Source organism: Alternaria metachromatica (assembly GCF_023757995.1).
Source record: "Alternaria metachromatica strain BMP 0045 chromosome Unknown scaffold_3, whole genome shotgun sequence".
NCBI classification, from domain to species: Eukaryota; Fungi; Ascomycota; class Dothideomycetes; order Pleosporales; family Pleosporaceae; genus Alternaria; species Alternaria metachromatica.
The window spans coordinates 187,147-211,542 of record NW_026055494.1 but is presented as its reverse complement, the minus strand read 5'-3'; the positions used below and the strand labels follow the sequence as shown (position 1 = coordinate 211,542).

General features: G+C 52.2%; 8 protein-coding genes across 8 annotated transcripts; 4 read left to right on the top strand and 4 right to left on the bottom strand.

Moving 5' to 3' along the window:
- Positions 1–778: 778 nt before the first annotated feature.
- J4E83_001716 (uncharacterized protein) lies at positions 779–1,858 on the top strand (the record flags this gene model as incomplete). Its single annotated transcript, XM_049328670.1, has 2 exons — positions 779–945; positions 1,015–1,858. 2 exons carry the CDS (start codon positions 779–781, stop codon positions 1,856–1,858), a joined length of 1,011 nt encoding a protein of 336 aa, XP_049191642.1.
- Positions 1,859–2,672: 814 nt separating this feature from the next.
- On the top strand, positions 2,673–4,463 carry J4E83_001715 (uncharacterized protein; the record flags this gene model as incomplete). Its single annotated transcript, XM_049328669.1, has 2 exons — positions 2,673–2,796; positions 2,860–4,463. 2 exons carry the CDS (start codon positions 2,673–2,675, stop codon positions 4,461–4,463), a joined length of 1,728 nt encoding a protein of 575 aa, XP_049191641.1.
- A 353-nt stretch (positions 4,464–4,816) lies between these two features.
- Positions 4,817–6,148, bottom strand: J4E83_001714 (uncharacterized protein; the record flags this gene model as incomplete). The annotated part of the gene is made up of 1 exon (XM_049328668.1): positions 4,817–6,148. The coding sequence occupies one exon, from the start codon at positions 6,146–6,148 to the stop codon at positions 4,817–4,819; it is 1,332 nt and encodes a 443-aa protein (XP_049191640.1).
- Positions 6,149–6,702: 554 nt separating this feature from the next.
- On the top strand, positions 6,703–8,729 carry J4E83_001713 (uncharacterized protein; the record flags this gene model as incomplete). The annotated part of the gene is made up of 2 exons (XM_049328667.1): positions 6,703–8,079; positions 8,151–8,729. 2 exons carry the CDS (start codon positions 6,703–6,705, stop codon positions 8,727–8,729), a joined length of 1,956 nt encoding a protein of 651 aa, XP_049191639.1.
- Positions 8,730–11,232: 2,503 nt separating this feature from the next.
- DHH1 (DExD/H-box ATP-dependent RNA helicase dhh1) lies at positions 11,233–12,919 on the bottom strand (the record flags this gene model as incomplete). Its single annotated transcript, XM_049328666.1, has 4 exons — positions 11,233–12,045; positions 12,096–12,692; positions 12,748–12,826; positions 12,876–12,919. The coding sequence occupies 4 exons, from the start codon at positions 12,917–12,919 to the stop codon at positions 11,233–11,235; spliced, it is 1,533 nt and encodes a 510-aa protein (XP_049191638.1).
- A 2,135-nt stretch (positions 12,920–15,054) lies between these two features.
- J4E83_001711 (uncharacterized protein) lies at positions 15,055–17,095 on the bottom strand (the record flags this gene model as incomplete). The annotated part of the gene is made up of 6 exons (XM_049328665.1): positions 15,055–15,960; positions 16,009–16,106; positions 16,266–16,371; positions 16,422–16,565; positions 16,611–16,811; positions 16,862–17,095. The coding sequence occupies 6 exons, from the start codon at positions 17,093–17,095 to the stop codon at positions 15,055–15,057; spliced, it is 1,689 nt and encodes a 562-aa protein (XP_049191637.1).
- Positions 17,096–18,671: 1,576 nt separating this feature from the next.
- Positions 18,672–22,166, bottom strand: J4E83_001710 (uncharacterized protein; the record flags this gene model as incomplete). Its single annotated transcript, XM_049328664.1, has 3 exons — positions 18,672–19,116; positions 19,164–19,852; positions 19,905–22,166. 3 exons carry the CDS (start codon positions 22,164–22,166, stop codon positions 18,672–18,674), a joined length of 3,396 nt encoding a protein of 1,131 aa, XP_049191636.1.
- A 1,132-nt stretch (positions 22,167–23,298) lies between these two features.
- Positions 23,299–24,077, top strand: J4E83_001709 (uncharacterized protein; the record flags this gene model as incomplete). Its single annotated transcript, XM_049328663.1, has 3 exons — positions 23,299–23,323; positions 23,454–23,689; positions 23,742–24,077. 3 exons carry the CDS (start codon positions 23,299–23,301, stop codon positions 24,075–24,077), a joined length of 597 nt encoding a protein of 198 aa, XP_049191635.1.
- Between the last annotated feature and the right edge of the window lie 319 nt (positions 24,078–24,396).

Below are 24,396 nucleotides of genomic sequence, written 5' to 3'. Positions count from 1 at the left end.
GACTGCGACCTGAATGCGCGCGACGCGGTAATGACATGAATAACGGCGCTCTATTCCGCGACGGACGATGCTGATGTAAGGGTAAATATTGTATGTAGAATGTAATAATATGCATACCAACCATCGCAATCATCTTCCAAGTCCCATGAATTAGTCATCTGCCATCGAAGGAGAATATCCGTCGTGCCGTAGTGCAGCGCGTTACCCGTTGCCAAAATCCTGCCGCGATCTTTGTAGCCAATCAACCAAAAACTGCGCGTCCGCGGAGGACAACCACGGGGCCGTTGCTGGTGGCTCTCGGACAGTTGAAATGCCCGGAAATAACCTAGTCTTCGCAGCGCCCTGGCCTTTTCTCCTACTCGGTCTAGGTCGTGGTAACAGCGGGCCTTGGGATTTCCGATGTTCTCGTTAGTACGAGAGGATTCCCCGCCGGCTTCCCCAAACAGCTTGCCCCGCAGGATATCTCCAGGGCTTGCACTTCTGGGGACGGCACGTGTAGCACCCTGAACGGGCACATGGCTAATCGTCCACCGGATAAATTGGCATTACTGCCGTTAGCAGCATTACGCCTACCGTCGGTGGCGTTAAGAATCGCATGAGGGCGGTAATAGGAAATCGATTCCCACGCGCATAAATACGTTCTTGAATGTTCACTTACGACATATAAGCTTGATCTTGTTTCCTGTACCAGACACAAGTCTTGCAATTCTACCACATCGACCAAACCAAGATAATATCGTAGTACATACGATACTCAAATAAACTATTATACGGCACAATGGCCAATGCAGAGGAGCAATACAAGCTCTCGCAAGAGCAAATTGACTTCTTTCTGGAGAATGGATGGTTGAAGTTGAGCAACTGCTTCACAAGGGAGCAAGCAGAAGGACTACAGGAAACGCTCTGGACACGATTGGGTATGGATCCCAAAGACAAGTCGACATGGTATGCGTTTCTTTTTCAATTATAACTATTTACTTGTAGCCTTCAATAGACGTTGACATGCCGATACAGGCACACCGAGCGAACAAACATGCCCTTCTTCAACGAATTCTCTGTCGAAGAGTTTGCACCAAAAGCCTGGGCTGGAATTTGCAACCTTGTGGGTGGCAGCGACCGCGTTGATTCTAACGCATCGACTTGGAAAGATGGCTTCATCGTAAACCTCGGAACGCCAGAGGGTCACAACAAAGTGGTACGCCCTCAAGAGCTGCCTGGCTGGCACGTCGACGGAGACTTCTTTGTTCACTACCTCGATTCACCTGAGCAAGCGCTTCTGGTCATCCCGCTATGGTCAGACATCGCTCCAGGGGGTGGTGGAACCTACATTTGTCCTGCCGCCATTCCCACTGTGGCGAAACATCTATACGAGAATCCTGACGGAGTCAGCCCAAGGATGACGCCAAGAGCGCAAAACCCGGAGTTTGTACAAGAGCAAGGACTGAAGTGGTTCAACGACCTAGCTGCCAGTATGCCCGATGAGGCTTTCGTGGAAGCCACCGGTGTCGTTGGCGACGTCTACCTTTTGCATCCGCTGATGCTGCACTCAGCGTCCAACAACCAACTTCGTCAAGTCCGCGTCATTACCAACCCACCGGTGTCCGTCAAGGAGCCTTTTGTGTTTGATCGTGTCGATGGAAACTACAGCGCGGTGGAGCGCAAGACTATGAAGGCGTTGGGCAAGGACCGGATTGAGGGGTTCAAGATTACTGGAAAGAGGCAGCCAGTTATCCCCGAGCGATTGCGAATTCAAGAAGAGATGAAGAGGAAGGAGGAGGAGAGGATGCGCAAGTTGAAGGAAGGAGCGGGGATAGATGAAGCGAAGGATGCAAGTCAAACGGTCGCTACTGCTGCGTAGGTTTGTAATCATCAATTGACTCTGATTTCGTTGTTGATTACGGTTCTAAGAACACATCTCGCGTTCAGTGATGGCGATGTGCTTTTTTAGATAAGATAAGAACGGAAGTGTTCCGCGGTAAGATCTCACACGACCACGTTTCCTCTCGACACACATTGCGAGTACCCCATGCGCCAGAATTGATAAAAAGCGAGCCTTCCAGACCTTGAACATTTGGTGAGTACCCAGCGAACCCATTTTAGAACTTTTGCCAAGTAGGGAAGCGATTGCCCACGGGTCGGTCGGCATTACCAGGACTACCTGGGTACACCACTAGTTGAGGGCCGATTGAAATGATACGAGCCACACCGAATGAATCAGGTTGGAATGACCCGAGTGAAGCAACACCTGTCCTCAGAAGCTGATACTGGCCGCAGTTGGGAATGGCAAGTAGAAAGTGAACACAGATTAATAATATGCACTGGGATCGGCAGGAACTGCAAGCTAACTGCAAGCGGTCGGGAGACCAAGCGATGTGAGTGAGATGTAGAGGGGCGGCGGCGAAAGTGCTAGGGAAATGCTGGACAAAGGTGGGTACAGGCATGGGGCGGGTAAGTGCAGTGGGTGGTAAGTTCAACGTGGTCTCTCAATGCGGTGAAAATGGGTGGAGGCGCAGGGACCATGCCGCTCTAGCGCTAAGCTGGTGTGAACACAGTTGCTCGAAAGTCACAGCCATCCACTTGGAATATAAATCGCTCCTCTACCGCTGTCCTCTCTTACTTCTACCCCAATTCGTCGTGCCTACCCAACTTCAACCACATACAAGCACAGCAAAATGAAGTACACGACTGTCTGCGCTGCGTTCTTTGCGGCCGTCGCCGCCGCATCTGATGTCAAGCAACTGAAGACCGACAACTTCAAGAGCTTCATCGAGGAGAACGACCTCGTCCTTGCAGAGTGTAAGCAGTTCTGAACTACTCAAGCCCTCAAATACACAATTGCAGAACTAACCATTTCTACAGTCTTCGCGCCATGGTGCGGCCACTGCAAAGCACTTGCTCCCGAGTACGAGACGGCGGCTACCACACTTAAGGAGAAGGACATCGCCCTCGTCAAGGTCGACTGCACAGAGGAGCAGGATCTGTGCCAGGAGTACGGCGTTGAGGGCTACCCCACCCTCAAGGTCTTCCGCGGCCCCGAGAATGTCTCGCCCTACGGTGGACAGCGCAAGGCCGACAGCTTGATCTCGTACATGACCAAGCAGGCTCTCCCCGCCGTCTCCGACGTCACCAAGGACACTCTCGAGGAGTTCAAGATCGCCGACAAGGTCGTCCTCGTCGCCTACTTCGCCGCCGACGACAAGGCCTCCAACGAGACCTTCACCTCGGTCGCCAACGGTCTCCGCGACAACTTCCTCTTCGGAGCCACCAACGACGCCGCCCTTGCCAAGGCTGAGGGTGTCAAGCAGCCCGGCCTCGTCCTCTACAAGTCCTTCGACGACGGCAAGGACGTCTTCACCGAGACCTTCGATGCGGACGCCATCCGCGATTTCGCCAAGGTCGCCTCTACCCCTCTCATTGGTGAGGTCGGCCCCGAGACCTACGCCGGATACATGGCCGCTGGCCTTCCTCTCGCATACATCTTCGCTGAGACTCCCGAGGAGCGCGAGGAGTTCGCCAAAGAGCTGAAGCCCCTCGCTCTTAAGCACAAGGGCGAGATCAACTTCGCCACCATCGACGCCAAGTCCTTCGGCCAGCACGCTGGTAACCTCAACCTGAAGGTCGGCACCTGGCCCGCTTTCGCTATCCAGCGCACCGAGAAGAACGAGAAGTTCCCCTACGACCAGGAGGCCAAGATCACCGAGAAGGAGATTGGCAAGTTCGTCGACGACTTCCTCGCTGGCAAGGTCGAGCCCAGCATCAAGTCTGAGCCCATTCCCGAGTCCAACGACGGCCCCGTCACCACCATCGTCGCCCACAACTACAAGGATGTCGTCCTCAACAACGACAAGGACGTTCTCGTTGAGTTCTACGCTCCCTGGTGCGGTCACTGCAAGGCTCTTGCTCCCAAGTACGAGGAGCTCGGCCAGCTCTACGCTTCTGATGAGCTCTCCAAGCTTGTGACCATCGCCAAGGTTGACGCCACCGCCAACGACGTTCCCGATGAGATCCAGGGTTTCCCCACCATCAAGCTCTTCCCCGCTGGCAAGAAGGACTCCCCAGTTGACTACTCTGGTTCCCGCACTGTCGAGGACCTCGTCCAGTTCATCCAGGAGAACGGATCACACAAGGCCGAGGCCAGCATTGGCGAGGCCGTCGAAGGTACGACTGAAAAGCTCGCTGAACAGGCCATGGCCGCCTCCGAAGTTGCCGCTAAGTCCGCCGCAGATGCTACCGAATCCGCCAAGGCCAGTGCCTCTTCCGCCACCGACTCTGCTGCTTCCGCCGCTTCAGAGGGTACCGAGACCGTCAAGTCTGGCGCCTCTGTCGCTTCCGACTCAGCCTCCTCAGCCGCCTCTGAAGCTACCAAGTCTGTCAAGTCTGCTGCCTCTGAGGTCACCGACTCTGTCTCATCGGCGGCATCTGAGGCTTCGGCCTCTGCCTCGAGCGTCAAGGACGAGTTGTAAATGACTCGCTTCCTGAGTTTCTTTGGTTATGTCGGCGCTTTCACGTGTACCAGTACCCCTTTCAGCATTTGATCACTTTTCATACATGCTGAGGTATATGCGTACAAAATGGTTATGATTACATGGGGGAATGACAAGGTTCTCGTTTTCTTACTTGGGACCATGGGTAGCGTTAGCTAATGGAGTTCCGGTTTTATCTTCATCATCATTGTTGAGCCTGCTTTCGATTATATGTGATGTAAAACTGAGTATGATATGTGATGTTAATAATATGAACACGTCCTGTGAGACCCATGCGTCAATGCCTCCAGATACTACGCATAGGGAGTTTCTCATAGTATTCATGTGTCTATTCATTTAATCGGCCCCGTCACACTCCTAACCATGACAGCAGCCTCCCTCTCCCAAGTCACAGCAACACCCTTGTTCGATAACGCCCCGGGTAACTGACTACCACGACTCACGCATTCCTTCACCGAGTCCCCAACAGCAGTCTTATTACTCCTCAGCGTCCTCGCAGATACACCGCCCTTGTTCATGAGCTCCTGCACTCTCGGCGCCATATTGGAGGCGAGCGTCCTCCAGAAGTAGCTGGGTAATGACGAAGTATCGAGGGCTTGGAGGAGGGGTTGGAGAAAGTTGGAGAAATTCGGGGTACGCGCGGCGTCGAGTAGAGGGTGCGCGGGTGGCTTGATGCTTTCGAGGAGGGATTGTAGTGCGACGATGTTTTGGCATCGCGCGGATATCTCGAGGAGGGTGCGGTCTAGCGTAGGAAGCTGGCCCAAGGCGCGCGCGAGGGATGCGAGGGATGACTTCAGCTGGGTCTGGAGGTAGTCTTGTAGTGCATTGAGCATAAGGGTCGGTTCGAAGGTCTCGGTCGTGGTTTTGGTCGATACCGACGAGAGGAGGTAGAGGGTGAGCAGCGCGGACGTGGTTCTCGACTTGGTGTCTTCGGTTTGCGAAAAGGTGGATGCCGATGTTTGACCTGATGAGGATAGTAGCGAGGACATGGAGAACTCCTTGACTACCTGCTGAGCGCGCGATGATATGCTGCGCTCGCCTGGGTTGACGAGCTCGTTCTTAAGCGTGTTCACCACGTTGACCTTGTCCAGGCCCTCACTCTCCTCGCCTGGTTTAGAGGCTGCCAGAAGCTGGCGCAGCGACAGTATCGTGTCTGCCGAGCGTACCATAGCCCTGTGATCCTCCCTCCTTGCGCTGCCGACACCGCCCAGCTCCGACATGCGCACCTCGAGCTGTCTGCCTAGCATGAGACATCGCGCGACAGCTCGACCGAGCTTGACAGTCTCGCAAAGTCTCTCTGCTGTCAATCGCACCTGCTCAGCGACCTCGTAGCGCTCAATGACTTCCTTCTCTAGGGTCTTGTACGACTCGGTCAAGCTGGCAACCTGTCCCTCCACCTCGTGCAGTATGCGTCCGCTCGATTCGGCATGGTCTCGTGTGTGTTCCAGCAGCGGCAGTGCCGACTTGGTGGTCAGGGTATCGATATGTGTGTCGACTTCCTGCACATCGAAGAGCACGCGCGACAGCGGTGTTGACAGATCTAGCGGGGTGTCGGAGGGGTTGTTAGTCGAGAGGACGAGCGTGTTGGCGAATGACGTCGCCGAGAAGTCTGGATCGAGGAAGGCCTCATAGTCGATGTATGAAGGCTCATCTTCCTTGGACATGGTGGGAGGTGGCTCGAATCATGGCCTGGTGCACTTGCGCAATGCTCACTGTCCTAGCGCGTCCTTGCACCTCCGCATCTTCTCCGCGCCAAGCATCCCATCCGCTGCAGGTATGACTTGAGGACTGCACTTGCCTGAGTCACCTATGACTCCATCTGAGACAAGACTCGCGACTTCACCGGATATCAGCACTTTGCCACATCTAGGCACCGCTGCTCGGGTCCAGCCATTGTACGCCTTGCGCCACCTCCCCCATGGTTACCTAGTATCGCTATCATGGCCACTCAGCATTGTCCATCGTCCATGTGGTTGCACTGTCAAGGCTGTAACCGCTGCTGTATTCATGTTGAATTGGAACGCCTGAAAAGGGTGAATAGCATGATTCTTGCAGGTAAAGCTGGTGCCTGCAGGCCGGTTTGGTGTATAAAGTAAAGGTACCTCTCATCATGTCTATTGCTATGTCGAGTACAGAAGCAATATCTTCAGTCTCGTAACTCATAACCCTTTTCACTTCATCTACGTGCTTTTTTTTGTCTTCATTGAAGACCGCCATCATGCCCGGCGAGACTCCCACCAACGGTGTAAAGGACACGAATGGCACTACGGAATTCGCGCCAGAAGGTTCTCTTGCATCCTTCAAGAACTTCTATCAAGGCCCGCGGGACAAGAACAAACAGTGGAGTTGGACTGAGCAGGAACCTGAGGATGTCGCAGACCCTGCTGAGAATGAAGAGACGGCCCAACACGCTCTCATCACTCGTCTGCTCAAGTCAGACGACTCCCGCAGGAAATACAAGATCCACTCAATCATCATCCAGTCGCCTTGGCTCAAGACTGCTCTTGCTGAAGTTCTGAAGGATTACCCAGCCATCCATTGTGAATTGAAACGACTGGAGTTCGAGGCGCCATTCACTCCTTTCGTTCATCGATGGGCTCAGCTACTTGAGTACAAAAGCAGAAAAGATCTCGATGCCACAACTGCTGAACACGTTGAGCTACTCTACGAAGTTCTTTCCTCTGAGCTCAAGGACGTCATCAAGACATTCGAGGACTATATCAGCCATGGTATCGTAACATTCGATCACATCTGGATCATGTATCAGCCCGGCGCCCTCATCTACTCCAACTCTCACAATGGAGCGTATGGGGTCTACAAATTGAAGTCAGGCTCCTACGCCAATACGCAGTGCGGTAGGATTTACCAGATCAACCTTGAGGCCATCGACTGGAACGGCAGCACTTTCGGTCGTACTGCCCAGACTATTCGAGTTCGAGAGTTTCATGGCACTGCTCCCATACTGGGCTTGACAGCCTTCCCATTGTCATTCCATCCTCATGAAGTCAAAGTCAGAGAAGCGCTGATCAGCCGTGGTAAGAAGTTTGAAGCACTTGCTGGCAGTCACTACAAGGCATACGATGGCTTCGCGATTGGATGGGACAGGGAGGGCAATGAGGCACCGTACATGTGCACCGGTCGTATCATTATTGACTCGGACAGCTTCCAACGCTTCTCTCCCCGCTCCATCAACCGAGTCGATCCTCTCAGCGCAAAAGAATGCGCCTCTGGTCCTGAAGCCGTCGCTGAGAAGCTCGAAATCCAAGACCCGACGGAGATGACGTACGTGTTTGGCAAGCAAGACAAGGAAGAACGTCTACGCCTCACCGAGGACCACCACCTTCTATGCTTGCCTAGAGTCCGGGGCTACTCGCTCAAGAAGAAGCAGTGGCTGTTTTTCTACCTTGATCTCATCGAAGACATCAAGTTCAATGACAATGCCTTTGCTTCGCTCGTTCTCCCTCAAGACCAGAAGGAGCTCATTCTTGCGTTTGCCGAATCGCAAGCCATGAGCCAGTGCAAATTCGACGACATTATCAGCGGAAAAGGCCGTGGCCATATTACTCTGCTCAGCGGCCCTCCCGGAGTTGGCAAGGTAAGTCGCCCTACAAATCTCCCCGCTTTTTGAACGAAACACAATGGTTCCAAGGTACTGACACCTTCCAGACCCTTACAGCAGAGTCTGTAGCCGAGCACATGCGCGCTCCCTTGTTTATGATGTCCGCCGGCGACTTGGGTATCGACCCCGACCAAGTCGAGAGCAAGCTCACCAACATCCTCGAGATGATATCCAAATGGAACGCCGTCCTTCTTCTCGATGAATGCGACGTCTTCCTCGAAGCACGCAGTACGCACGACCTAGAGCGAAACAAGCTCGTGTCCATCTTCCTGCGTGTGTTGGAGTACTACGAAGGCATGCTGTTCTTGACCACCAATCGTGTTGACAACATCGATGCTGCCTTCCAGTCCCGTATTCACATCAGCATGGCCTATCCTGATCTCACTTCTTCCTCTCGCAAGAGCATCTGGCAAAACTTCTTGAAGAGCTTGGGCGGCTTGGAGGGATGGAAGGATCAGGATTTGGAGGAATTGGCAAGCGTGGAGCTCAACGGTCGTCAAATCAAGAACGTACTCAAGAGCGCGTCGCTGCTTGCTGCGCGGAAGAAGGAAGCTCTGAACAGGAAGTATGTGGATATGGTTTTGGGGATCGAGAAGAGAAGGCCTGGTGTGGCTGTGGGTTTCTAGAGTACAGAAATTATCTTGAGTAACAAGCTAGCTAAGCTACTTGCTTGGTATCAAACTCTAAATGCGAGACAATATCTATAAGCTATTTCCTTTGATAATGTCCAAATATTGCTCCGTCCCCAAACTATGTTTGGTGTCCGGTTACTGTTCTACAGCACTTGGAGGCTTCTTCAGCTGAGGCTCGTAGAGCTCAACCTTGAACGTCGTCCCCTCGGGATAGCGTGCTAGAAAGAAGATGTTAGCCTTTTGTTCTGACGACTCAACATTTGATTGACTTACCAGTTATCACAGAGACTTGTGTCATCAACTGCACGTGAAGATTCACCAATGCTTGTTCCATATCTCTATTCGCAGCATTCCCGACACGTAGCACTTGTCCACCAATTCCGTTAACGTTATATCCAAACAGCTTTGCCTGAGCAGTGTTAGTGCTGTCGCGGGAGGTAGTAATGTAGTAAGTATATCCAGGGCCGTAGAGTAGGCGTGCATTGTCTTTGATGAGGGAAAGTAGGTGGTAGCGTTCAAAGTGGCTGACCATCGTGGAGTCTATCGAGAACAGTTCTAGGTTGGTCTAAGAACCAGCCATATATGCGTTCTGACGACAAGCAGAAGACGGCGTTTGATGTTCAGCAAACTATTCGTGTATCGTAAAATACATGATATGGACACGTGTGGGGTTGGCAAGTGCGTATAAACAAGTCAATGGATGTTCGCCGTCTACATTGGTGTAAAAACTGAAGCTTCACAACATTACAAAGCAAAGTAGACTGCCAGGAGATCTGATCTATGCTTTTGTACGCTCAAGTACATACAGTGTCACCTTGGCGATGCTGATGTTTCTCTTGATGATAGGTCGAGATGCAAAGAGACAGCTGTGATGGGAAGATAACACATACTTTGGAAGTCGCGTTGGACAAAACATGAACCAGAAGGGTAGTCAACTGTACATCGTATAGTGGTATGGGATCGGATCACGCAAAGCATACGGACACCACGGAGTCAGGAACGAGAGCAGAACAACTTGAGCACCAGAATCGATGTATCAATTAGCCAGTTTCCGTCAGCAAATCTTCAAGTGACTGAATCAGGCCGTCTATAGACAAGCGATGGTCTTTTAGCTAGGAGAATTAATTATCGACCCAGTGAATGTCGCTCCATTCTTCAGATGTTGATCGTAGGGCGCAAATTCGTGCCTCAATGTTCTTGCCAACGCATTGACGGCTTTGGGAACGGTGATGGGAAAGCAATATGTGTCACATAGCTCGGATTCACTTTACGACAAACAAGCTTGCTATCTTGAAGGAGACAAGCTACAACACACCAGGGAAATATGGCTTGAGGAGAGTGTATTCGCATTGAGAGGATCTGGGGCTATCTTAACGCAGCTTCAACACGATGCCAGAACAGTATCGCGTGATCAGTATGGTAGTCGCGGCGACGAGGGAGCAAAGAATGCCGTGCTCATCGCAAATTGTGACCGTCATCCAGAAGTCCTTCAATCATGTCCTCAAAGGCTTTTTCTTCTTTTCTTGTTGCGATAACGTGTCTTGTTATCTCTTCTTGTTGGGAATACTTCCACCACACGAGACCCGCAGAGTCGACAGCATATCGTCGCAAACATGGACGAGATGTTGCATATCCTAAGGTATTCGTGTGACTGCATCGGAAGTATAGATCCAGTCTGATCTGGTCTTGGGCTTGCTGTACAAAGCACAAGATGACTAGGCTTGAAGGGAGCTAAATCGTAGCGCCGAGTAGGTGCGGTACCCTAGGGGAGGGAGGAGGGCCGCTAGAGCCCATAGCGTAATGACATGCGACAAGGTGTAGCATCGCATCGAGTAGGGTGAGAATGTAGTTGTATGGCCATAGACAGTAATTGCTGTCAAGAACCAGACATGGAAGTGATAAAGTGCCGTCAATGGAGACGTAGAATAGCTCGATGGAGCTACACATATCCAGTAGCGTCGTGAACAGGGTATAGTCGTACCGAAGAAGATCGTCCCCAATCGCAATCCTCTATACAAGGAGGACTGGGCTTTTGAAAAGACTATACCTAACCGCCAAATGCTGTTGAAAAGAGGATGGAAGTGAGAACTGAAGACTGAGAGCGCGCAGAACTGGAGACAGTGCACTCTGCTGCAGAGGCAAAAGGCTCCAGCAACGCAAGTCGGCGAAACCAGCCAACCGACGCAAAGCAAAAACTAGACGCGACCCTGGTAGACCTTGGTATATAGTACATGTAGAAAGGTCGAGATCGTTAGAACCGTATTGCGCCGATGATTCGATTCGTTAAACCTGATAGCAGAAGTCCAGATATTCCGTACCGCGTCGTCGGCGCGACTGATCGCATAGTCATGAAAAAAGAAAGAAATGTAATGAACACATATGGATGCAAGGCAACCAAATGATATCGCAGCCTCTTGACAGAGAATTGTCGTGACATGAAGACGTAATCTAGACGTCAGGTTCAAGACACTGCAGAGATCGGGACCACCAGACTTTTCTACGAGGCAGGAGGTGGACCTGTAGGCTGTGGCCTAGGATTTCGCTGAGGGTTCTGACCGTTTGGCTGACGGTTCTGTTGGTTTTGTGGAGGACCTCGGCGCTGTCCCTGGAACTGGCCGCCGCCACCACGACCGCCACGGAAGCCGCCTCGCGCGTTGGGGTTACCGCGCGCAGCACCATCTTGTTCTTGTTGCTGACCTTGACCTTGACCAGGAACACGTTGGGCGCTGGACATAGGGCGAGGGATTGATTCGGGGGATTCGTAAACGTATAGGTTCTTCTCGATGACTTGCGGGATGGGCTGGATTTCGGTACCAAGCTCCTGTTCGATCCTGTAAAGATTGAAGCGATCTTCCCAGTTGATCAGGTTAATAGCTAGACCCAGATGTCCGAAACGACCAGATCGACCGATCCTATGCAGATATGTCTCGGCGTTCTTCGGGAAATCAAAGTTGATGACGACGTTGACAGCCTGAATATCGATACCGCGGGTGAGCAAATCTGAACAGACAAGGTTTCGGCATACACCATTGCGGAAGTCGTGGAAGACGCGGTTACGGTTGTGCTGGAGCATGCGCGCATGCGAGTAGAAGCAGGAGTATCCGAGTTCGGTGATCTTCTTCGCAAGAAGCTCTACACGGTTTGTGGAGTTGCAGAAGATGATGGACTGATTAATCTGCAGCTTGTTGAAGAGGGTGTTCAAACAGTGGACCTTCTGCTTCTCCTCAACGAAGGCGTAGTATTGTGTGATACCGCGAAGGGTCAGCTCGTCCATCAGGTTGATTTCGTACGGAGAGTTCATGTGTTTGTCCTGTACCGCATTAGCAAGCTTGTCGTCGTAGAGACGCTGGTCAAACGTACCTTGAAGCTCTTGACTACGATAGGAAAGGTAGCGCTGAACAGCATGACTTGCCTGTCCTTGGGATGGAAGCCAAGAAGCTGCTCTACAACGGGGGTAAACTCAGGTGACAAGAGCTTGTCAGCCTCGTCCATGACAAATGTTTGACAGGCGGACAGATCTGCTACGCCCTTTCCAGCCAGATCCAGGATCCTACCAGGTGTTCCAACGATGATGTGAACGGGGTCGCTCAACCGTATAATATCGTCCTTCAATCCTGTACCACCAGTCGAGACCATGACGTTTACACCGAGGTGCTGTCCCAATTGCTTGCACACCTGGGATGTTTGTAGTGCGAGTTCTCGGGTGGGAACGAGGATCAGAGCTTGCGTCTTGGGGCTCTTCGGGTTTATGCGCTCGAGGGTAGGGATAACAAAGGCGGCAGTCTTTCCGGTACCGTTCTTCGCTCGCGCGAGGATGTCTCGGCCGGTGAGGGCTACTGGGATCGTCTCTTCTTGAATTGGTGACGGCTTCTCGAATCCAGCCTCGAAAATGCCCATCATGAGCTCGCGCTTGATGAAGAAGTCTTCAAACTCAAGGCCCTTGGTCGCTGTAACATCCTACTCTAGCATTAGCTCATGTCCAATACATGTGATTCCCAAGCCCATAGCCTACCTCTGTCTGCGGTCGCGCATCCTTCGCTGGCGCATTCAAACCGGCTTTCCAGTTTGCCTCTCCTGATGGTGTAGCATCGCTGGGAACAAGTCAGCGCGTAGCTCTTGCTTCGTTTGACATGGACTCACCTTAGCTGCGTTGCCGCTAGTTGGTTGGTGATTTCTGAAGTCATTGTGTATGTGGGTCCACCGAAGGTGGGGTTGTTGGTCGGAACGTCAAGGTCTAGTAGTGTGGATAGAGGCGCGATTGGTGTGTGTGCAACGCTTGCGGCAGAGCAGAGCAGATGCAAGTGAGGGGTTTGGGTGTGGAGGCTCGTGTAGTGTATGCCGAAGAAAGTGGGGTCAGGTAAGCGCGGGATGGGAGTGCTGACTGTTTAGCAGCAACTCGGGTGTCGGCTTCTCGTGGTGGTGTGCGTTGTGAAGAGGCTGATTGAGGCTCGAAAGAGTCGCAATGTCGTGGTTTCGCCTTGTGGAGTCGTCTGCGAGTGGGGGTTCGCGCGGGGGTTACTGAGGACAGTAGGAGTTAGTAGATGCCTCGAGAGGGTAAGCGCAGAGAAGATGGTGTAATTTTGTGCAGTGAGGTCGGTCTGTGTGGTGTTGTGGTAGCTGGGCGGGCCGCTTTATGCAGAAGGAACTTGAAGCTGGTGGAGGGCAAGGGTCCGTGCGTGCTTGTCATTGGCCCTTCTGACGTCGGTGCCAGGGCGACTATCTCAGTCCCCGTCTGCGACATCCAATCCTTGACTATCCAACTTGAGGATTTCTGTGCAATGATAGCGGCGTATTCTCATTGCACCTTCTCTGTTTGCCGCTTTCGGACTTGATACCACGCGCCAGGTCCGCTCTATAGCTGTACGTTTCATGTGTAATGCTGCATGACAACATGAGTATTGACGACGAATGTAGCATATTCCAGCCAGAAACATATCGGCCACACTATTGATTCGATAACTGAATCTCTCCACATCAGTCATACGTGTCGGTTTTGTCTTTCGACAGTTGCATAAACAGCCGCCGAAAAGCGTACTCAAAGCCCATAACTCACCATGTCGTCTTTGCTCGGCCTCTCAAGGGCCCTTCGTACGCTCAGGACACCCCAGACTACCAGAAAAATGACCTCCCACTTCTTCTCTCCTTCCCATACGCCCCGACACCTCAATCTACCACGATCACGCCTCTTCTCCTCCCGCGCATACGACGCCTACAGCGCTCAAGTAAAGTCCAACAAGCTTGTCCTGTATGGACTCATGGGTACCAATATTGCCATCTTCGGGTACGCGGCTTTTCTTAAGAGCCAAGCTATACAGGGCTTCCAGATGCCATACCAAAAGTTCATGGACACGATGACATTGAACCTCGACAAATTTCGAAACGGAAACTACACGTCGCTGCTCACTGCGGCGTTCACGCACGTGGATCTCTTCCACATATTGTCGAACATGGTCAGCGTTTATTTCTTGGGCTCTTTCTTAGCGGCAGCGCCTGTGATAACGCCAATGCGATACCTGACTATCGCTCTGGGCTCTGGGATTGCGGGAGGAGTGGGCGCTTTGTTCAATCGGTATTACAAGTTGCGTTCTGAAGGCCCTAACGCCAGAGACTATTCAAGGACTCTTGGATTCTCCGGAGCCGTCATGGGCATCGGCGCTGTGGCAGCGTGCATGAACCCGCACGCGAGAGTGCTGATCTATGGCATCGTACCGATGCCACTTTGGGCTATGACTGCCGCTTATGCCGTCTACGATGGATTTTATCTCAACGACTCGAACTCGCGAATAAGTCATGCCGGGCATCTAGGAGGGTTGGCGTTTGGGCTCGTGTACTACTTCACCAGGTTGCATCGTCTTAGGTTCTGAGGGGAATAGTACAGCCGGGGTGTTCTCAACATGTTCTGTAAACGTAAAGGACTTCCTGATCAGGTTCTGTGTGCTGCTAAGCTATTGTAATGTCTGTTGGTTGGCAAGTGGATAGTGCAGAGTACGCTTCCGGATCTTGTGATACGATTATCAGACTACATAATATGTATGTAACCTGTGAATACCACGATCTATTACCCGCTTTAGGCGGGTATTACACAGGCTCAGCTATCATCCCTCTCTCCCTATCACATATGCAATTCTGATAGTCCCATAGCTCTACCCAAACACCGTGATACACCCCATCTTAATATGCTACACAGGGAAGAGACAAATGGAATGTGGGAACCAAGTCGACTCTCAATCGTAAAGCCTGTCTGCTATCAACGCATTAGCTTGCTTCTGAGAACCCGCTGATCAGGATGTTGTAGCTTACTGAACTCCTCAAATCTACCTCAAGCGGTTTTCTTGGAAGGACTGGCGACTTCCGGCTCGTCATCAGTGCCGAGCTCTGCGTCGCCGTTGGTGCCAATGTCGTCCTTGGACATGAACTTCGGCAAGCCCTGTGGGGTGTAGGACTTGTTTGGAGTGTACTTGGGTGTTGTAGACTCCTCAACCTCCATCTCTTTCACTTCCTCGCCTTCGGAGCTTTCGATGATGACTTCCTCAGACAGCGCGCTCTTGCGCGGTGGTGGACGCTTCCGCTTGACCGCTTCTTTGTCCTCTTCCTCCTCGTCAATGAGCTCTTCAGACCGACCACTCTTCCTGGGTCTACCCCGCTTCTTGGGGATTTGCCCTTTGGCCTTCAACTTCGCTGCTTTAGCAGCCTTCTTCTTGGCAGCCAAAGAGAACTCCTCGTCCTCATCAGAACCTTCTTTCTTCCACGCCCGACCTTTGCCCTTGAAGTGCTTGGGCTTTGCAGGCTCCGGCTCCGTTTCTTCTTGAAGCAAAGCCATGGCTTCTTCATCTAGCGAAGCCAGAAGGGCGTCATCTATATTCCTACTGATCGACGCCACCGACGCTCTCCTGCCCTCTGCAGTCGGTGATGTGTTATTCGATTCCTGGGCGTCCCCGTTTGTGGGCTCTACATCCTCAAACAGCTGCGAGTCGTGGTAGTATGGCCTCTGCTGTGCTGGCTTTCGTGTCCGTAGTCCGCGTCGAGTGGAGCCTGCTGACGCGGTGGTCGGATCTGGAGAAGCCGCAGCAGAGTCAACATCTTGAGCCATCTTACTACTAGCGCTGGGTGTGACGGTTCTGTTGAATGTGGCATTCAACTCGATTGCCTCTGCGACATTGGTGGGCGTGACTTCGGTGTGAGCACCTGCCTCGGCGGCTCCGCCTTCAATAGCAGAATCTTCAGACTTGAACAGGTTAGCAAATTAACCGTGAACCTAAAGACGAATACTTACGGCAGTCTTCGTCTTCGGTGTCTTTCTGGTGCTCAATTTAAGGATGTGGCTCTTCTTCGGTGTCTCTGACGCTGTTGCTGCGGTCGACGATTTCGGAGCTGTGACATGTTTTAGCAAGAACACAACAGACTAGCAAGCAATGTTTCGCGTGAAATGTCAAAGCACAAAGAGGTTCGGCACGGCCAGTATTTGGTGAACATGAAAAAACTACACAGGTGGGGTAATTAACATTCAAAATGGGTCCAAAATTCACATACCAGATCGAACAGGAAGAGGAGACACGATTGCAGATGCGGCAACCTCATCGATTGTAGTCTCCATCGGGTCCTCTAGCTCATCTTCGGGCGAGATGGTTTCTTCTGACTATGGGCAGGTTAGTGCATGCTGGGTAGCGAATAAACGATGAAACTCACAATAGGCTTCTTCCTGGCCTTTCGAGCAGAAGACTTGCGCTGGCCATTAACGGCGATGGCTGGTACTGTTGGCGTCGCGGTCTCTGCCCCCAAATCCTTACTGGCTTCACCTTCGTCGCTCGCCGAGGCGATGACCTCATCAGACTATGCTTGTCAGTAACTAGACGAAGGTATGCGAAGAGTACTCACGAGTGGCTTCTTCCGCGCTTTGCGCTTCTTCTTGCCGGAGGGACTCTGGTCTTCGGAGTTGGCCACGGCCGACGGTGTCGCAGACTCAGCCGCCCGTGACGCTCCATTACCGTTGGCAGTCGCATTCTTCTTTGGCCGACCAACCTGGCCACGAGCCTTGGTGGCTTGAGGTTTGGCCTTGACAGGTGGGGCCTCTTCGTCCTGGAACTTTTAGCATACGGTATAATTAGCTCATTATGACAATGACCTACAGTTGAATCAGACTCCTCAAACATGCTCAGCGCTGTGTAGTATAGCGAGAGACCACCAGTCATTTTTTGAGACTCGACCCATTCCTCGTATGATGGGGAAGGACCGTTCTGATTTGCTTCTTTCCAATCCATGAACTCCCGGTGACCATGCTTGTCTTCCCAGAAAACGGGAGAGCTGTCGCTAGACTTGTGGGTACTCTTCCTTCCAGATGCCGCGTGGCCGTTGGGAGCCATGGTGAACCGAGAAAAAGACACAATGGCAGCCAAGGTTGAGCGGCGGCCGTGACAAGCGCAAGAACAGGTTGCAGAAATTGACGCGGGTTGAAGATGCGGACGCAAAAATGCGCAATAAAAGATTGGGTTGACTAGAAGTATGGAATGAAGTGGCGCGGGAAGATGCGCGCGAGGTTGATGGTTGTTGTGAGGAAGTTAAGTTACAGAAGAGATCCAAGTCCGAGATGATCCACGTCTGGTCAACTGGTGCCACCTTAGCTTAGAATTCTCAAAGTCGCCAGGCGATAAAGCGGCCCGCGGCAACTACTTACCGAAGATAAGCAACTGACTGTTATTGAAGTCTGGGACGAATTATGATGCTGATGTCGCTCAAAGTGGAGGGAGGTGTGGACAGTGGGATGGGCTTGTTATTAGCGCGCGGACCTCAAATTTGAGCTCGACCACTGATGGAATCGAGGTGTATCACCAACACCAGTTTCCCTTCTCAGCATTCATCGTGAAAATTGGAGGCTTGGCTGCGCATCATTGGTGCATACGACCTTTCACGTTCACCTACACCATTTTTAGCACTTGCGTGCTCCTTGGGAGTGCTCTAACGAGATTACTGATGTTGTGACCTGTCTTGCTACTTGTTTTAAGAAGGTAAGCGTCGCTACCGGAACTTTTATCATGATCTGAGTACCTGCTATGAAATCTCGAAGGAACTATGTACTTAATGCTGTAAGCTTGGGAGTCACACTGCGGCCGAGTTCCGCGATAGGTACAGCAGTGGTAAAAGGAAGTCATGTTCAAGCGCATGCTTCGAGACCCGCTGGCTCGCTCCCCGTATGCATTTGATTTTTTTTGTTTATGATGTGACAGCCGCCTATATTGTCTGCGCAGTCCCATTCTGTAGTACGATCTCAGCATGTGGGCGACCACACACTACAGCGGGTACGATAGCGATTGAATGCGATTTGATCTGCGTCGTTGCATATCGTATTAGTTATTGCATTTATACTCTACGTCTACTGCATCACCTCGTCAGCGACAAGTCATCCAGGTCACACACCAAACAGATAACGTGATCATGCCACAAGAGTAGCATTGAGATATTTCAAGCCTCATGAATGCCGTGGTGCCATCCCCAATCTCGTCGGCCTGGTATATACAAAGAGCAAAAAACGAAGCCCAAAGCTAGTCCATCATGAGACCAAACTGGCGTCGCAAACGCGCGAGCAGGAAAAATGCATAAAAGGCCACTGCGCATAATGCAGGATGGGTATACAAGGACGAGCCCTACCGCCTTCCCCGTGTAATAAGACAAATTTGCGCCCACCGGGATATGATGAGCAAGGTAAAGGAAAAATTACAAACGCCATAAGGACTTGTCCGATCTGCGGAAATGAATACCAATGGGGCAGAGTCGGCCGAAAGCAGTCGTCGAAAAAGCGGACAGGATAGAGATATGTCGATAAATGAAACAATGAATGCGAACGACTGCTTCTCAAAACCCAGAATGAGTGCCAGAAAGTCGAAATTACTGGAGATCATAGCGGCAGAGGATCCGCCGGTTCAACCCTCCAAAGCAATGCTCCTAGAAAGATTCGGGTGGGCTCGGCATGCCATGCGCGCTACCATCCTCTTTCTCTGGCTCTTGAACGCTATGATTCTCTCTTTGCACCGGTTCAAGCTTCAGCTTACCGATGGGTTTACCAATGCCCTTCATGAAGCCACCCTGATCGTTGCCATTGTCATCCTTCTCCTCGTCCAGCTTACGCTTTTTACGAGCCATTTGTTGCTGCTCTCTGAGAGGGCGTTTCCGAGGACTGGAGATCTTGCCTGTAGGTGGCAAGCGTGGCTTAGGGAATCGCTGCTTCGGAGGAAGATCATCATCCTCGACAAGCGGCTGGCTGTTGTTGTCATGGAGTTTACCCAAGAGCCAACTTTGGAGAAGACCAATCTGGTTCTCAGCGGTCTGGACAGTGACAGGCTCGAACTTCGGTGGCTCAGGCATAATGACACCAGTAGTAGTAATATTGCTGTGAACATTAGTAAGAGCCTCATCAAAGCATATCGCGAAACACACCTGTTGTCCTGCCTGGCATATGCATTGTGCACCCTGTTCTGTAGTAGATGCAACGGGACGCTGGAAGTAAGTCCGAACTCGATGTCAAGACCGAGCTCTTTGAAACCGAAGAAGTCTTCGCCAATGTCTTCTGCGAAGTCTCCACCCACGAATTGTTCGCTACCGTCGTTGAAGGCACCGGCCCCGTCAGCACCGGCGTTATCCATAGCTGGTCGCAGGAGTTCAGCGTAGTATGACCGCATCCTATCATGCATGCCACCGAGCTTGGTACCAAGCCTCTCAACATCGTCCTTGACATAAGTCTCGAGAGACTCAAGATCGACACCATTGGCGTGCAAAGAGTGAAGGACAGCTTCTTCTTGAGTAAAGCGTGGTGTCCAACTTGTAGCCTGTCCGTTGGGAAGAGTGATGGGGACATCTGACTTCATCTTCGGTGTTTCGCGATATACCCCGAGACTTGCAACAAGATTCTGGAAGAATTTCGCCGCAATGTCAGTAACGGCATCAAGAGCTGATGGCTGGAACTCTTCGAAACCAGCGTGATAAAAGACTTTGCCAACGCTGCGTTGTAAGGCGGCGCGACAGACATAGGGGGCCATGATCGGCCCATCCTCGGATGTGACTGTTGGCTCGATGTCTGCCTCGTGGAAAGGTTGCGGTTCATATCGTTGAAACTGGTTTTGGTATAGCTATACGAATTAGCGGTCGGTATATTCCTTCGAATTTCGGATAAAAACTTACCTGCGATTGGATCTGCATCTGTTTGACGATGCCGATCTTTGCGCATATCTTCCTGGTTTCTTGCAGTATGTGGTTGTTGTCATCGAACTTGTGAACCAAAGCACTGTCTGGCGATACGAACTGCCCCTTTGGCAGAATACGCATGTACTCCTCAGCCTGAGGAATGACATAGCCCTCGGCGTCTTCAACCCATTGCAGGCGTTCAGAAAGGTCGGGAATGGCGCACACAGGGTCGTAGTAATCCGGAATCTGGCGCTCCTCTTCCCCTTCGATGCCCTCGGCGAGTGACTCACCAGCAGTGGCCTGAACGCCGTCTTTTCCGTCCGGAGCGGAGACGGCCCCGCTTGCAGTTTCTTCCTCGATAGCTTGCTTTCGGTGTCGTAGCCATCTTCTCATGCCAGCTTTTGTACGTAGAATAGCGGGTTCATCTGGCTGTAGGTGGTCGTCACGGAATAGTCTATGCCTTTCTGACGCAATGATTGCTCGATCTCTTTTCGTCACTTGTTTCCATGTTTTGTATTCCAGATCATCCAGATCAGCATCCTCTTCCAGAACATCACTGACCGAGATACCAGTGCCGTCAGCCTCCGAAACGTCGGCTTGGCTACCATTCACGCCGTTTCGCGAAATGCTGTTCGGTCCCAACGGTGTCAATGTACCAGGTGGGGGAGGTGTCGAAAAGCCGTTGACGCTGCCTTCCATTTCGGAGTCTGCTCGAAGAAACTCGTTCTTAAGATTGGACACTGCGTTGTTGAGAGATGGAGCTGATGGTTTTGTTTCCGGTCCCGGTGTGTCCTCCAGACCTGCTGGAGGGGCCTTTCTTGCTGTACTTGAGCCTTTGCCTCCCTTGCTTGGTGCCTTTCGTCCTCGTGAAGCCATGATAGGTTCTTCGTCTTCACTATCGTCGGCGCCGTCGGCATCTGCATCACCATGACGCATTCTCCGTTCCTCTGCCTCGACTTCTGCACGATCGCGAACAGTGATGTCCGGGATAAGGGGTACGAGCTTCTCGGTTTCCTTCTTCATGTGTAGTGCCTTTTTCCGGAGAAAGTGACTTGGGTCCGCGTTGTACTTTAAGCAGTTTGACCATATGAGCATAAGGTCGTCGACGAATTCCTTCTTGGACTTGTATTGGAGTTGCTTGAGCTTCTTCATCATCGTGCCAATATCCATGGGCTGCTTAATCACGTTGTAGTAGTCCGGTGCCTCTCGTTTGTTGACGCGTTGAAGGAAGGGGTGGGCATGCTCGTTGGCCTTGAGTTCCATGAGGACCTTCTCTGTACTCTCGTATAGTTCCTCCTGTCCAACACGTTCTTCGTTTGCCCATTTACTCCTGTTCTTACGGACTTCGCTAATAAGGCTTCGGAGCTGCGCATCAGTCGCATGGACTTTGTCTCTTTGCGCGTCGATACGGGAGATGAGGTGCTTGAGTGTGAGACTGGACGCGCCAAGGTTAGTGGTGCTGAGAGTGCCTTGCTGGGGGGCGACGACGACGCTGTTGGGGGGTGCGTTCGCGGGCGTTCCGGACGTTTCTATCTCTACTTGACGGTCGAGTTCGTCAAGCTTCTGCTGCTCTAGCATGGCGTCACGATCACTTTCCAACGAGTAGAACATTGTCTGGAAGCTCCGCCTGGCCGCATCCTCGGTCGCAATCTTATCCTGTTGTAGCTTCTTGCGCACATCGTCTGATGTCTTTGTATGGTCCGACGAAGGTGTCCCGGTCCGGTCGTGACCTGACTTGTTCGATATGGAAGGAACGCGGAGGAGGCTTGGCGTGCTGGGAGCGGCAGCAGCAACGCCATTGGCAGCGCCTTTTGAGTGTAGCGGCGAGGTGCGGGTATCGTCTTCGTCTTCGTCGTCTTCATCGTCGCCATAGTCGTCTTCGTCGATTGTGCGGGTTAACTTCTTCGGGGTGACGGCCGGTCGCGCGTCATGCGCCGCCGCATCCCCGGATGACGGGCGCGGCTCGTTGTCCAGGGCATCAACAGCATCACCCTCGTACGTGCCACCGATCACTGCAGAGAGACGCGCTTCTGTGCGCAGAAACTGTTCGCGCCATCGCGCCGCGCGGGGGTCTTCCTCTCCCACCATGTCTCCATCCCCCATGTTGATCGCGTTGGAGGCGTTTGACATGGCCGCCTCATCATTCAGCGTCGCATTGGGGGTGCGTAATCGAGTCGCGTTGGGCGGTTGGTGCAGGTAGCGGGCATGGCTTGGGCGTTCTCGCGATGATGGAGGATATGGGGAAGCGCTGAAGGACATCGTCGTCGTCGGCTGTGGGGGGTCTTGGCGGTTCGCGACCTACGGGGAAGGCGCAACCAGAGGGCGACGTCCCAACTGGTCCAGGTGTCGCAACGCGATAAAATCAAGCATGGAAGGAGCTACCGGTCGAGCGAAAGGTTTGCCGATGACTGCGAGATGGAAGAGGGTATTGGGGCTCGCGTCTTGATGGCCACAGATACGGCCTTTGATGAACGAACGTGGTGTTAGGGTTGTAGGTGGATGGGGGCTATTCCTCGTCCAGCCGCCTTAGCGTTCTGCGCAGTCCAGGGCCCGCGTCACCTACCTACTTCCCAATATCAAAATGCTGTGACTGCTGTATGTACTCGTCGCAGTGTTTCTATCATCAGAATCAATTACAATCACGTCAATGTCTTCGGTTTGTCCTCGATCGTCTTGCGCGCACTGACTTGGCTCCGACCGTGTCCCTAGGGGGTACCTAGGTTACGTTTACTTACCAACTTTGAAGTATCGCACGCCTTGTGGGCCAGCACAGGGAACTACTTCGATGACTTTTGTTGTTCATGTCCTTGCAAGTCCCTAAAGAGTGGCCCGAAGGTATTCGCTAGACATGATGCTACGTAGGTATGCCTGCCGTCGGTACGACACCCGAGTACCTCTGGGGTACATCATATATGCAGCTCAGAAAACCTACAGCCCTACCTATGCTACATGATAGTCGCACACCGTGTATCATCGAGTTATCATTCAGAGCGATTAGGTTTCCAGATATACACCTACCGTACCAGTAATGCAGCACCATCGAGGAAGGCTTCTCACGCATCTGCCCTGGCAGCCGAGACTCTCCATCCCAAACCTAACCTCAAAAGCAGAAATAGCGCCAGGTACACAGATCACAGACCTGGGGTCAATCAACTACCCGCCCCTACCCGCAGCTTCCTAGGTTGTCGATTTTCACAGGTTCCACACGTGATCGACAGCGGGAATACCAAAAGCCGTTAGTCGCTTTCTGCAAGCCAGTTCCGCCAGAATGCCAGCTTGTGGCCGCATAACGACGCTTGGTAGCTCTTGCCGCCCGCTGACTGCAACTCTCCGATCTTTAGGGCTGGAAATGCTCCTCGAGTGCTTATAGCCGCTGCTGTACAAAGTCACCATGCGCATCCGGAAGCCATTTGCTGGTAGGTCGCACTTGCTGTTTCATACGTCAGAGAGCTCGAGGCACAGCGCTCAAGCAATGAACCAGGGAATGGACGTGTTCCTCGAACTTGCGCTCTGCTTCCGAATAATACCAAGCTAATGTCTATACAGGTGCCTTCGTAGCCCTCATCTTCATCAGCGCCGGCGCCGGCTTCTCCCCACCCGATTACAAGATCCCCTCATACAAGCAATCGGACAAAGCCCTACACTTCATCGCCTTCTTCCTACTCACACTATGCTTTTACTGGATACTAGAAACGAGTAGGAGGAAGGTCTTGCAGCTCACCTTTACCGTGTGCACGATTGGTCTGGGAGTCGCGAGTGAGGTCGTACAAGGGCTTTTGCCTGTGAGTCAATGAATGGGAGGAACAATTGTACAAGAAACTGACACATATCAAGATACATCGCGACTTCGATTACTACGACATCGTAGCCAACGTTCTCGGTTCGCTCCTCGCTCTCGGCCTATGCAATTGGTACCACAAGCGCATGCTCGAGCGCAAACGGGCTGCGCGCGGATATACAGCCGTCGCGGGTGACGAGGAGCGGGATATTGAGTTGGGCGAGAACCCCGAAGATCAGGAATCTGGTGTTGTCAGAACTACAGTGGACGAGGAGCTTGAAAGATGGGACGAGAACGCGGAAGACTGGGAAACAACCGAACCCGAGCCGTCGAATGGAAAGAGTCTCGAAGATGGGGGTGATTTGGGCGAGGGCAAGAAGCGGAACGACTAAAATGACGGCATTCTACGATGTTTGGGACAACGAATTGGCTAGAATTGGCGAAATGGAGCATGGGATATTGCAGTTCCTCATCATGTTTGGAATGCCATCTAGGTTGCATACCCACTATGAACGCAGAGTGAGCTCGATCATCAGGACCTTATGCGTAGTCAGTTCCCAACGTAACATCACCGCAGCAAACGTAGGGTTGGTGCAAGTCGACTTGGATATTCGTTTACAAGTTCATAGCTAGCTCTCGGTGCTGCTTAGGCAGGCAATCCGAGCGAGCATTAACCATGATTCGTCATTTAGTCTGCCCTTCCTTCTGGAA